Source organism: Gobio gobio (genome assembly GCF_949357685.1).
Source record: "Gobio gobio genome assembly, chromosome: 11".
NCBI classification, from domain to species: domain Eukaryota; kingdom Metazoa; phylum Chordata; class Actinopteri; order Cypriniformes; family Gobionidae; genus Gobio; species Gobio gobio.
This window is the reverse complement of record NC_137104.1, coordinates 20,924,108-20,939,286: the sequence shown is the minus strand read 5'-3', so window position 1 is coordinate 20,939,286 and position 15,179 is coordinate 20,924,108. Positions and strand designations below refer to the sequence as shown.

At 36.7% G+C, this 15,179-nt stretch overlaps 1 protein-coding gene across 1 annotated transcript; it reads right to left on the bottom strand.

Annotated features, from left to right (window-relative positions):
• Positions 1-5,055: 5,055 nt before the first annotated feature.
• Positions 5,056-15,049, bottom strand: prrt1 (proline-rich transmembrane protein 1). The gene is made up of 4 exons (XM_079830196.1): positions 14,713-15,049; positions 12,231-12,589; positions 10,627-10,818; positions 5,056-7,472 (listed from the first exon to the last, which is right to left on the bottom strand). Exons 1-4 carry the CDS (start codon positions 14,729-14,731, stop codon positions 7,296-7,298), a joined length of 747 nt encoding a protein of 248 aa, XP_079686322.1. The 5' UTR covers positions 14,732-15,049; the 3' UTR covers positions 5,056-7,295.
• Between the last annotated feature and the right edge of the window lie 130 nt (positions 15,050-15,179).

Genomic DNA, 15,179 nt, shown 5'->3' with positions numbered 1-15,179 from the left:
ATCTAGACTGTACTCTACTCGTCGCCGACAGCTGCTGAAAGAGGTTTGAGTCAACGATTAATCGTTTAAGGTCTCCGTTATATTCTACAATATGTGCTTAACAAAAGTAGTTTACTTTAAAATAAAAATTACCCCATGATTTACTCACCCTCAAGCCATCCTAGGTGTCTATGACTTTCTTCTTTCTGATGAACATAATCAGAGTTATATTAATAAATATCCTGATGTTTTTCTTACAAAACCCCATCGATTTGCTTCAGAAGGCCTTTATTAACCCCCTGGAGCCGTGTGGATTACTTTTATTATAGATGGATGTGCTTTTTTGACCTTCAAACTCAATGGACCCCGTCACTGCCATTATAAAGCTTGGAAGCGTCAGGATATTTATTAATATAACTCTGATTGTGTTCATCAGAAAGAAGAAAGTCATATACACCTTGGATGGCTTGAGGGTGAGTAAATCATGGGGTAATTTTCATTTTAAAGTGAACTACTCCTTTAACAAAAGACGTACTGTAGTTCTGTCTGAAGTTAAAATGAAAAAATTAAATTTTCAAAAATGAAAATTAGCCCATAATTTATATTACAAAAGTCCAGGCTAATCCAAGCATTAGAATTGGATTTAAAGTTGCTCTGTTTTTGAAGTCCATAAAAAGTGCATCTGTCCGTCAAATAACGTGCTCCACGCGGCTCCATATTTAAAACTTTATCAAGTAAACTTTCGGCCGACCGCCGTTTGCAGAAAAGTGTTGAATGTTGAAAGTGAAACTCAAGATGCGTACGTGACGTCATGACGAGCCTTTCTGGTCGCATTAGTCTTTCGATCGGCAGATAACCTTTCAACAATTTTTCCATATATTGAACAGGGAAGGCGGTCGGCCGAAAGTTTACTTTATAAAGTTTTAAATATGGAGCCGTGTGGAGCACGTTATTTGACGGACAGATGCACTTTTTATGGACTTCAAAAACAGAGCAACTATAAATCCAATTCTAATGCTTGGATTAGCCTGGACTTTTGTAATATAACTTCTTTCAGACGAATGTCATATACACCTAGGATGACTTGAGGGTGAGTAGATTATGGGCTAATTTTCATTTTTGGGTGAACTATCCCTTTAAATTGGCTGCCTTTTTGACAGTTTCCATCTGGACATTTTAATTATATTTACTTTAATGTATTTGCTATGTTTTGATCTGTTTTCCTGGAAAATGTATTTATTTTAATTTTATTTAGTCATCATTACTTTGTTTTAGGGAGATAAAAATGGTGCTTATCAACCTTGATTGACAGGGAAATAGCATTCTATCACATTATTGTTTTTTCTTGGAGTGGGCAGGTTATGGTGAGCATTTAGGCTGGAAATCGTCGACCCAATCTGGCAACACTGTCAGTGCTGCATACAAATACTGAGTGCAGCTTAAATGAGGTGAAATATGAGTTGGATATGTTTTCATTTAGCACTTTTCTGATCCCTCTCTTGCCCATTATATTATTCTATAATATTTTCTATATCCTGTGCAGCCAGGCACAGTCTTGCTGATGCTTCCTGCTAGCCATCTTCTGTGCTCCCTCACTGTGATGGCTGAGCATCATATTGAATTTGATCCACAGAATGACAGATGCCCCCACAGATTGAGAAGAGCTGCAGCCCCTGGGCCATTATCGTACACCACATAATGGTTACAATATGTAAATGAGAGGATTTTATGAGGCACTGGCGCCCTCCGATCAGTTTATCAGTTGTGTGATGTGGAGTTATACTGCAGCTCCAGTGACACAAGGGAAAAAGATTCAGCGATAGAGAGGAAAAACAGGGCAACTATAAATAGCATCTCTGAGACAAAGAGAAAGGCCAAACACGAGAGAGAGGGAGAGAAAACGCCACACAATCGATTCTTGCACAACCAGGTATTCCTCTTTAATTCAAATCACTGGATTCATACACTACAAATCAATGATTGGTCTCATTAAAGAGCAAATCTCACCAAAAAACAAAAAAACTAAACATGTCTGGGTCACAATTCACAATCAAATTCAAAGGAAAACAATTATATATTTTTTGCATAAAGAAAATGAAGCACGTATTAAGGAATATTGAGATTTTTTTTTTTTTTGCATTGCCACATTTTTTTTGTGTCAAAATTATGAGTAATTCCCATTAATTTCAATGGTGATTCTCATTAGATTTGCATCTCGGTAAGAAGCATTTTTTTTACAGGGATGGGGGAATGTTTAATTGGCATCAAAGTAATGCAAAAAATGATAATGATCCTAAATAAGCTTCATTTTATTTATGAAAATTATATAAAATTGTATTCTGTTGACTTGAGGAGAAATATGACCAGGACGTGTTTTTGACAGGTTTCGTGAGATTCACAGAAGAATAAACCTCTAGAAGCACACAAATACAAGGGAGCTTGCGGCTATTTTGAATAAACTATCTGCCGCATTTACAAGCTTAGAGAAACCGTGTGCAGTAACTATAGGCAATCATATTTCAGTGGCCATGTTTATAACAATAAAGCATTAGCTTTATATCACAACAGTGTGAAAAAGCATATTGCTGGTCTAATTATAAACTGGAGCTAGTTTCACATCAACTGTACAGTGTTTGCACAACTTTAAAACACCAAAATAAAAATGTTTCGGACAAGCTTGTCTTAATAACAGACAGGATTTCTTTTGAAACTATGCTCTCTTAGTTAGAAAATGAGGGCCATATTTTTAGACATAGCCCATATAAACATGACCATGTGCAATCACACCTCTAACAGGTATAAACGATACATCAGAAGTCATTCAACAAACAGTTCAGCAAAACACTTGCAAATTGCTGCAAGGCATTTATTCAAAAATAGATCAGAAAGATATTAGAAATCGATAAAAGAGAGCAGGAAAAGAACGATATGACGCAGTTCAAATTACACAAGCAAAATCAATAAATAAATAAATACTGAAAATTGAGTGACATGGTAGAAGAGGACAGAAAGTGCTCAAAATGGATGTAAAAGATGATTTTCTCCTGTCTTTCCTATTTAATCATGGGACATTCATTTATCAAAATTGGCTGTTCTCTTTCTTGTATTTCACTGAGACGAGAAGCATATTTTACTCTTGTCACGACTGTCAAGCTTGCAAAGATAGAAATCCTAAAGCTTTATACACAAATGAAAAGACCATCCACTGAATCAATTCAAAAAAATGAAAATTCTGTCATGACTTTTACTTTCATGCTGTTCAAAACCTTTATGAATGTTCACCATGGAATACAACGGGAGAAATTTAGCAGATCCAGGCTACAGTTTTCCATACAGTTACAGCAAATGGGGGCTACGCTTTTGCATACCAGAGAGTGCTGCAGCGATTACGTATTTTTGTAGGCCAACCCGGAAGTTAGCATCAACCTGGTTCCCTCGACAAAAACCCTATAGGATTTAACCATTGGCTTTTGGATTATTGCAGGAAATAAGGTCTTTGACTAACAAAAGCTTATGATTCCTACATGTTTTGTTCATCATGATGATCTTCTTCACAAATGAACACAACTTTTATGAAGTCTGAAGTGTAAATATCTGCAGAAGTCAAAAGCCAAACCACGGTTGCATGACTTCAGTGTCACCATTACTAAGCTTCTGACTCTTTCAGTCTTTGTTTTAAAAACATTTTCTTTGAAAGTTCGAGTTATAATAGTTTGCAAAAGCACGATTATAAAGCGGACTAGTGAGTAAATGAGTTTACCTGTTCGGCAGATGACGTTTAATATCCCCAGCAACCTCTTTAGTCCCATTTAAACAGTAAGTAAAGCTTTAAAAATCACAAGAGGGTATTTGTAACAGTCACCAGCTACCAGAGGGCACTCCTCCCGAGACTGCTATTCAGTCATGGACTACATTCCCCATAATCCTTTGCCCAGCAGTTGCTCATTAGCCTTGTTAACTCTGTCTATATAAGGGACCGTTTACAGGAGACCCTTTTCAACTAAAACCGCAAGACTTTTTATACGTTTTGGCCGTTCATTTACGCGACAACGGCAATTCGGGGGCCTGAAAACGCTAGCTTTTCAAAGTGCAAGGTTTCGAAAACGATACCGTTACCGTCTCCATGTAAACAACAAAAACGCAAATCTGTGAAAACGCTGACATCATGCGAATGCATGTTACATGTTCAGACATTTGTATCACGTGTTTACAGGGTGTTTCTTGACAAAGCAACATCTCCAACTACTGGCCTATAGTAAATAAGTAATTTTCGCAGATTTGTGTTAACAATTGTCGTCTGTTTTTGGTACATCGTTGTTGTGTAAACATACCATAATCCTGGTTTACTTCATTCTTCATTCTCTGTGAAGTCTTGCGTGTGTCATTTCTGAGCTTTTTTGGTTTTCTCATGTTCATGGTTTTGACCCACTGCCTGTTTTCTGGTTTTCGGGATTACCCTGTTTGCCTGAGATTCCTGCCTGGTGTTTGTTTTGGACTGTTTGCCTGTGTTTGGGATTACGTCTCTGGATTACCCTAATAAACTGCATTTGGATCCTCAAACTTCACATCTCCGAGCAGTTTCGTGACTACTTGTGTATTTTGTGTATTTTATGTCGTAGAATAAAACATGAAGATATCTTGAGTTTGTGTTCACCACAGACCTTATTTCAAGCATTTAATAAAAAGAACCCATTCAAAAACCCATTGACTTCAGGATAATGGAACTGGAAATGCTAAAATGCAACTCATTTACAGGTTTTGGCCTATCAATCCTGCATCACTCTATTACAGCATATTGGGACTGGGGATATAAAGCTCCAAATAAAATTAAATAAAATAATATGAAAAAATAAATGATTCCCCAAAATGTTTTTAATATTAATTAATTGAGTTATTTTTCAGCTTTGGAGCTCAACAGACCAATTTTCTTCCATTATGGAAAGAGCAGAATCAACGTTTAACTAGATTTTCCTTTTATCCTCCATGGAAGAAAGAAAGTCATACAGGTTTTTGGAACAACATGAGAGTATGTTGTAAATGATGACAGGATTTTCATTTTTGGGTTTTTTCTTGTTTGAAAATAAAGAGTTTGACAGATCATACAGTTAGTGAATGGCACGAATGGATGCATTTTGAAAGCAGTAAGAGATAAATTCACATACTGGAGTCTTACAAATCTAAAACATTGCATCCATGTTTCAGTATAATATATGTAGGAACACTCTAGGATTGTTTGATTATTTTTGTTCAACCAAACCATTGTGCTAAATGTGTTTATCTAACAAACTATAGCTAACCGACAGCAGCATGTGAGGAGTTTCAATGAGGTCAGAATTGAAGCAAGTTACACTTTCATCTACAAGAAGTGAGACAAACTAGCTACTTGCTTACTGAGCATAAAAGTGCATATTACCACATGCTTCATCAAAATATGCCAGCAGAGCAGTCATCTGTGATGACTGACCGTTATCTAGGAAAGATAACTAAATATTTCGGCACAACAGTTAGACCTATGATTACATATTTCAATAAATACAGGATTATCAGTTGAATACACAAATTAATAATTTAGTGTTTAAACAATAAATAATACACTAGATCACAACACAGAAATGTCATGTCTTCCCTTAACGAAGAGCCAATTTACAAAAGTCAGTGATTTTACCCTATAATACATTCTTTCAACATCTCTGAGCTGGATCTATCCGAGGCCGGTTTGCAACAAGACACTTGGGAACCCTCAGGCCCGAGACATACTCTACGCAAGTACATGAACGCCAATTCTTTTAGCTATTTTCACATTTTGTCAGCAATTCAAAATGACACACATTGCAATCTCCGTGTTGCCACATATATTAGCTTCTTCTGGGGTCAATTTAATAGTTAATTCTGCTGAGACAGCTTTTTAAAGTTAGTTAAACTGTCATTTTTATAGCTGGCTAACACAATAACACCACATGCAGTTTAATGACATGCATATTCAAGGGTAAAACTATCATCCCCTTGAGTGACCACATCAATAACAAATCTTAAAGCTGAAGTGTGTCAATTCCATGCCACTAGCTGCAATAAAACAGGTACTCAGACAATCGGTTAGTCATGCCCCAAACTCACACTAAGCCGATGTTACTATTTAGGGCTTCTCAAATGAATTTCCATTTTGTGCCACTACTAATGCAAAAATGAAACACTGCAGCTTTAAACAGCAATGCAAATTAGAATTTTTGGTTATGGCCAAAATAGTTTTGGATGGTTGAAATCATTGACCGAAACATTTAGAGCTTCAGAGTGTCAACGTCTATTTCGGTCACACGATGTGGAAAATCTAAAACAGGTAAAAGTGTGGACACATTTCACCTTGACCGAAAATAATGCTGGACTAGAAAAATACCTAAGTTTAATTGCCCAAACTTTACTTGCGGTTTAGTTTTTCAGCTAAATGAAAACTTAATTTTGCTTTTGGTGTTTCTGTGCAGCACTAGCTTTAAATACAACAGAACTGCATGCTGCCATGTTTTAGCCAAGCATTTACCCATGTGTTTGTGTACAGCGTAAAGTATATTTCTGGCCTTAGGTTTAAGAAAAGAAATCATTGAGTGAACAATACTGATATACACTCTTCTGAACTACACCACAGAAGTTCCTTTTGTAAATGAAATCTGAAATTCCAGTTCTAATATATAGGAACTTTCCTATAATCAATTAGTCTTTTTGAATTTGAATTTCAATACTTATAGAAAATACAATTTATTAACATTTTCAGTGACTAAATTTGTCAGTTCAACCTCCAAAGTAATATATTATCTTTCTTTTTAAACAGATAAATGGCACAAATAATAGACGGAATGTTTTGAATGTCAAAAAACACAATTAATAATACCAAAATTATGTTCCTGCAATACTTGTGTGTTACCTTTAAAAAGTAATATTTTTGGCAAATTTTAGGAGCAAACAATAACACATCTGACCTGACTCAAGTCTTTAGTACACTATATTTATAAACTACGGATCTAACACAGGCTTTTGTTTAGGTCAGGAGAAGCAGGAAGTGTTCAGGTAGGTTCATATGAGTGTGAGCACGCTTACAACATGGTAGACGTTTTGTGTTCCCCATGCTCTGATTTACCATATACCGCTGATCTCTCTTGTAACTAATACATGGGCAAATTGCTGTAATATCGTACTTTTGACTGTAGATTAGGATGGCTTGAGAAGTCAGAACTGTGCTGTGTGAGAGAAAAAGCAGAATACCGACTGGAATGGTGGCCAGGGGTCTGTAGGGCAGGTTGAGGAGGAGCGTCCCTGCGCTTCGGTCTCTAGGGCTCCCAGTCGTCATCGTGGTGCTGAGAGGCGATGATGACCACAACGGTGAGTATGGTGCACAGCACGATAGAGGCAATCCCCACTGCCAGACTGATGAAGGAGAAGTTACGTGCCTCGCGTGAAGCAATCTCTGCCGTAACCATGTCGCCCCGAGCAACAGCAGTACGCACCTAAACAAATATGAAAAAAACAAAACTTATTTAGTAGATATTTGGACAAAATAGAGCTTTTTGTACCAAGTCTGAGATTAATTTAAATAGCTTGATGCCAAAAAAAACAAACGTATTGAATGAAAGTCTGTGTAAATATGGATAATAATAAAATGCCATGTAGGAATTCAACCATTAACCTAATGTTTTTTATGAACATCTGGGGTGCGTTTTACCATCATTAATCAACTAAGTGTAAAATGTACACCAATTGCATACATGATTTTAAACAATGAACAGCTTTCTGCTGTTTTATGTAAATGAACTATAATAATTTCGACATTAATTGCAATCTTGAATACATAAATTAGCAGAAGTTATTACTCCATGACCTGCGTGTGACGTTACTAACGATAGCCTATTTTATTGGATGGTTACACTCAATTTTGATAGTCCAATTTAGACATTTTAACTATAAGTAACTTTGTAACTACATCAACTAAAGGCTGCAATATACTCACTGCAAAGTTATTTTTCAATCTTCGTTTAGGGGTAAAACGAAGTTAGAAATATGTGACCAGCGATATACTGTTATTGAACATCTGACGTCGCCCACACTTGCTGAGAGCGACAGTTAGATGAATATGTAAATATGTGCTGCACGCTTTCCTCTCAATAAACACAGCAAGCATTTTTAGTTAAGCATCTGATCATAGCAAAGTGGATATGCTTGCACAAACTCTGCAATTTGGCACTCTAGTAAAGTCACGTCATGCTTATTTATATAGCACTTTAAACAATTGATTGCTTAAAATCAAGCAACTTTACAGTATTAAACATGAAAAACTGTCAGAGTCTCGTTTCATCAGAAGTACAGCTTCCTTTTCTAATATAAAGCAGTTCTCCAGTGTGTTCATGTTTTCACTTGCGGACGTCAAAGATTTCAATGTGAAAGAAGGTGGAGCCTCAACGCACACCTATTACATTATCGCCACGGACCAATGGTAGTACAAAGGTGTTTACCAACTGTAGTAAACTTTTCCGGAAAGTTCACTTTGGCAAACTGTTTCAAACTCAAAACGAAGTTCGTTTTGGCCTGATTTTGTTCAAAATAATGTCACATCAGTTCTTCGATTTTGCTTAAATCTCATTAATACGCAACTACATGTCAGCTAACAATGTGTCTACACCGGACACGACAGTTGTCGTGTTGCGCCCTAATAGCGTCAGGATGTCTACACTGGACGCGACAATACGACTGTCCAGTTCTCCATGTCAGAAGTTGCGCGAGCACTTGAAACACGTCAGAAATTTGATGCGTCACATCTCATCGCATCCAGTGTAGACAGCATCACTGACTGTAATAGGTTCTATTGTCTTTTGTTGCCTCAAGGCGCGCTGCTCAAGTCCGGTGTAGACTGTGTAACTCATTAGAGTAGTAGTAGACTGTTACTGTTACGGTAGATTATGGTTAGGGTTAGTAGAATAAGTTGACATGTACTTACAAAGTTACTTATAGTCAGTAGAATGTCTGTTGGGGGCCATCAAAATAAAGTGTTAGCAGATATTAAACAGACAGTCTACTAATACTCTAGTTGCAAATAGTTACTTAAGGCAAGACACGGTCATGCAGTGGTCAATTTTGAGATTTTGGGCCAGTTTGCTCCCTTAACATGTAAGCTTTCATGTCAAAATAAAAGAATTGTCAACATTACATATTAAGGTGGTTATTTCATCATATTTTGTCACCGTGCGCCTTTAGATTTCTACCCGAAATCATCCAAAGTTATTCTAACGCGTGCCGTCTCCATTCACAGAAACATGTCATGCCTGGTATCATTATAACGCTCTCAGTCTCACACACAGCGCTGTCTAATCCAAATATGGTCATTTCCTTTGTAGAACTAACCAACCGCGAAAGTTTGCAGCCGAAAACCACATCTGATTTGTTGATGTGAATTTCTCACTACGCGTTGCCGCTTGCTTGTTTATTCTCCGCCTGAGAGAAAGTGCAGACAACGCCGAAATCCGCTTATAAGCGTTCACAGAAAAGATCAAGTAGCAAGAGCTAGTAAAAAGAAAGTAAACAACAACAGACTAGACGACGAAACCCCGTCAGATTTAGATTCAAATAGTTTTAGATGGACATATACAACAAACAGGGACAGTTTTTGTGACTGGTGTTATGTGTGTTTGTTAAGGTAGTTCTCTAATAGCTATTGCTATTAATAATTTATTCATTTATCAATTTCCACGTGTTTTAAATATTATACACTACTGATATTAATGAACTGAATATATATTTTGTTTGTAGGTTGGGAGTTTTATAGAAATGTATGTAGTTATACATTATAAAACTTTAAAGGCCGTTTTCTCAAAATTATTTTTTTCTCACACTGAGTCAGATATATCCACTTCAGTAGCACCTACAAGCACCAACTTTTGCGGTCTTCTACTGAACTGTATTCTAAAGGCTTCTACAGAGGGATTTGTTGATATACCATTCCTATCCTGAGTTATAGGTCCTTTAACTCCAAAAAACATGGCGAAAATAGATTTTTTAAGGCTATTGTTAGTATTCTCTAATTTACTAAAGCACAAAATAAGATATCCAGAATCCCCTCAGTAATAGCCCTCTCTTCTATTATGTCAACAAATGGAACCAATAATTTTAAACATGGTCCTTTCCTATTTCTAGTTTTTGTTTTTGGAAAAGTATGCAAATGAGCGTATATTTAAGTATATAAGGCCTTATTTGCATATTAAAACATTAATTTACACAAAACTTGTAATACAGTTTTTTCTTATGTTTATGCCAGTAATAAACTGGAGAAGTTTCACAGTGATATCTTGTAATTTAAAAAAAATCCCTATTCACCTGTAGTGTCTTGCCTTAATAGAATGTCTAACTAAAGTGTAATAAAGTGTTTCCTATTAGACAAGCGTGGTTCACGTGGTCCACGTTACAACGGTTTCTGGGAAAGAGTCGTGACTAGCTAGTTAATTTCTCCAATGAAGCATCTTATGGTATTTAAGCAGCAAGTTACGTCATTGTATGAGAAACACACCCCTGTTTAGTTGCATCTTGCTTGTGTGAACAGCCAACGCAAAACAAAGGATATCCTGATCATATCTCAGCCTTACTGTCATCAGAGCTCTGTCTGGGTTCACTTACCTGCACGGCTTTAATGATGGCGATTATTCCTGTGGGCCAGAAGCAGCAGACAGTGGTGAGGACAGCGATGGGCAGATAGTCGTGAGGAGGACGACGAGACTCCATCAGAGCGATGCCATTTGGCATATGCATGGCCATCTGGCCGGGAGCAACACCTGGATGAGGTGCACCGTTAGGCATGTAAGGCTGTGCCTGAGGAAACAGACAGGAAAGGCCATTTCAGCATACAGAAACTGGTGCACAATTGAGGTGCATAATTTCTATATTTTCTGATTCAGAAAAAGATCTGATCTCACAGACACTTTGTAGGCCATGCAGGGTTCATCCAGTGGCAGGTGGATTGAAATAATACAAATTTTTATTGGACATGACATTGGCATTATTTCCTTAAAAAGTCATTTAATATGTTTACTCTACGACAATAGAACTGTTTTGTTAAGCTTTTTTATAATCACATGAGCTGAAATAGGGCTGCACAATTCATCAAAATAAAAATGAAATTGCGATATTATGTAGTTTGATTATCAATAGTGCGCAAATGGCTGAAATGTATTTATTTATTTTTGCATTATTACCAATATTTTTGTGGACAGTTTTTAGAATTTTACGAGATTAATCAACTAAACTGGTGTTCTGCCAAAATAAAAGCTTGAGGGTTTACCGGTTGAAAGTGAAGAAATAAAGATCTAATTAGTATTACAACTTTACTATTGCAGTGTAAAATCTGTATAATTTAGTGTAAAATTATTATTATAATTTTTTACAGTAAAATTGTATTATTGCTATAGTAATATGTATATCTTATTTTTTTCATTATTAACATCAATCACAATATATGGCAATTTAATCACAATGTCATTTTTTGGCCAATTTGCAAATAATTGCCAGCTAAAATAAGTTAAAGTAACAATTAAAGGTCACTTGTTCTACATGCATACAGCAAAGAGAGAGAACGCTTGAAATAATATGTATTTGCTGTGATCTAATGAAATCCCTTTAAAGGTAATTATTGCAAAATGATCTAAATCTAAAAATAATATATCTATTAAATATCCAGTTTCGGCCAATAAATGTCCAGGGGTCTTTCTTATACATTTTTAAAATTCACTAATATTGGCAGACAAGCGATATTGTCCTGATATTTCTCACATCTTATCATTGCTGGTCTTGAATTGGTATTTTTACTGCAAAGTCACATTTCACATAATATTTTATATAAAGATCCAGCCTATGGCTATTCAAATAATATTTACAAATCCTGCATTACTGTGATTATCAAAAAAAAAGAAAAAAGAAAGTAAAATGTAGGAGGGGGACTTGGTGCTTTCTATTTTGAGATGTGGGTGTTGCTCTCAAAGTGGTGATGAACATGAGCTTGCAGGGGTTTAACTGGACTAAATGATTGGAGAAGTCCTGCATACGTCACCAGAAAGAAGTCTGTCGTTTCACCAGAAGCTTGAGTTATGACATTTTGATTATGAGGTCAAAAATCTTTTTAAAAAAGTCAGAATTACATCAGTTAATCAATTACAATGCATGAATTTAGATTACAATTTTCATTTCATGCCAACTCTTAATACCTTATGAGATGAATCCTCACTCACCCCTGTGCCTATGGGATAGACGGGCACGTAGGCCGTGCAGGGCTGCAGTTGTAGGGGGTATCCTGTATGTAAATAGCCCACTGGAGGATGAGGGACGGTGCCTACTGGTCCGTGCGTCTGCACCGGGTATCCGTTTGGAGCTCCCTGGGGCCCGAGGGTGCCGCAGTGGAACTGAGTTTCCTGCAGGTACCCCTCTGATCCAGGAGGGGGAGGGGGAGGGGGGTAGTTCGGCTGTTGGCCACAGCCAGGTGGAGGGGGATGTGGGGGCATGTTGGGGTCCTGGTTGGGGAGGTAGGGAGGTGGAGCCATCTGCATCATCGGCTGAGACATGGTCTGCCTCCCTGCTGCTTCCTCCAATCCTGAGCCATGACATATTGACAGTCAAACAACACTAAAGAGTATCAGACAATTATTTATAAGAGCAAAGGCCTGTTCACACCAAGGACGATCAATATAAAGATAATGATAAAGTTCTAAAAATTGTTCTCAATATTGAAGAATAGCACAACTAAACGATAAAGGCACAGAGAAACAATATCGTTGGAATCCCTTTCAGAATGATTTTTTTTCCCAGCTGATGAACGATAAAAACAGCAAATCAGAATCCATCCTGCTGTAACAAACTCAAGCATTTAAAGCGACAGACAAGCACACACTTAGAATAAACAGAACGCTATTGCCAGCTGGTGTGGACGCTAATATTAAGATTGCATTCAACATGTGACATCAATTTAAGTCCTATAGTTTCTTTAAAATTTTATGAAATCAACCAACCCATCCAGCTACGAGGTGAATCACAACATGACACACTTTGATTTGAAGCAAAAAAGTACATGAAAAATTGGACAAAAAGACACAAATACTGCACTTAAAGGCGTTAACGAGGGAAAAACTACAATCCCAGGAAGCATTGTGAATTACATTTAAAATAAAACAATTGAGAAATCTAAAATTATTATTTTAAAGTCGTTGATTATATCTATAGAAACAATATATTTAAGTTTACTGCAATATATATAAGTATTTTAGGAGCGTAGCGAGCACGTTTGGCGCAATTTGTTTGCCAGGACTCTTTGATTAGTGAAGCTTCTTATGCAGAATCATGGGTAATGTAGTTTTTCACCAGGAATTCCGCTGTTAAACACGATTCTTAAAATAATATGTTGAATTAATGCAAAGTGATGACTTCAACAAAAGCATATATACCATCAATTAACAACCACTGAGCAGGTCTGTCTTAGTTATCGTTGAAAATCATTTTCCCTATAGAGAAAATGAATAAGATCAAGGTCAACTGATGAATGCTAATATTATTATTTATACTTAGAAATTCCAATAAACTATCCCTATTCCAAGCTGGAATATTCTTTTACAGTAAAGATACCAGCCAAGAGAGTTTACCAGCGGTGTGTGTTTCTATGTGAGACTAAATCATTATGTAATCATTCACAATGCCAGCAGCAGCATATATAGTTCAGGGTGGTATAAGGGGATTTCAGGCACTGCAATTCGTATTTAATTAGTTGGAAGAAGAAGAAGAAAAAAAAGTGCATAAGGATACATATTCAATGCATGATTTTCTGAGCATATTTAAATAATGTTGTCTGTGTCCTCCTTACTGTCCAACATCCTGCAGATTAAGCAAAATATGAATCATGAATAGGCCTATAATTTCATTCTTTGTCTAAACGGGTTGTCAAATGGATGTACATGCACTTCTCTGTACAGCTTTTATCAGATAAGACATTGATTCAATACCCTGAAATAAGAATGTTTATCATAAGATAAAATACAAAAGGTTATATCTAAACCATATCTTAGTAATTTTACAGAATCACAGTTTTAAGTGAATAAGGACCCTCCATCTCACAGCGCGGTGAATCACGGACCCAAGGGACCTACAGACTGAAATAGGGCCCTACAGCCTCATACAACACCCTTTAAACCACACTTACACTTACAGCTGTGTCTATTCCCTCATTTGAAACTCCACACAGCCTATGTATGTGTAGGTATATGTAGCCTTTATGTTCAACACGACATTATACAGCAGCGAATAACGCACACAACGGCTGTGTTTCAAATAGCGAGCTCACTATACACACAGCATTTATGGGGATCATCCGCTAGTTTTAAACCAGGGTTGTTTCGACATTTGATTCTCAAAAAACGCCCAGCACATGATTATAATAGATAAAACTGCAGCACGCGACAATGCATTACGCGCCTTTGATGCTTATGTAGGCAGCTCACTAGGATTGAAACACAGCCTGAAATATACGACTATAGAGATGAAATAAGAATGAACAACGAAAAAGAAACAAATATGAACAACATATTATTCATGAATGGTCGTATAATAGCGTTTTAATATGGCATTGCCTCACACTCATTTTATAGCCTACATTTGATTTAAATCAGTAGTCCAGCTACATGAATTTATTTAATTAGCTAAAAATATACACAAAATTCATTTTTTTACCGTGTTTTTCCGACGACATCGTGTTTATTTTTCCGTTTCGACGATGTTCAGTTTGTCCCTCCAGTAATAAAAACCCAAATCCAACCAGTACGTCTGTCTTTGTGTCAGATCACAACAGACGATGCTGATGATTTCTCTCCAGGCTAATTATAACGCATCTTCAGATGGTAGCTAATACTGATGTATGGTGTGTAAAGGCTGGGTTATCAGGGTGTATAGCCGCTGAATGTCTGTTGCTGTTTTTTTTCCCTCCACGGTCACACTGCAACATCCAGAGCATCAGCAGCATCAGCAGCAGCAGAAAAACAGGTTTCAACTAACGCATCTAGTTACACTGAATTAACCAGAGCGTCTTAAAGAGACAGCAGCAAACCACACTACACCATCCATGCCGCACACGTTACATGTAAATATAAACTTCGAGAAAACTTAAAATAATAACGTGCATTTAAAAAAGATATACAAAA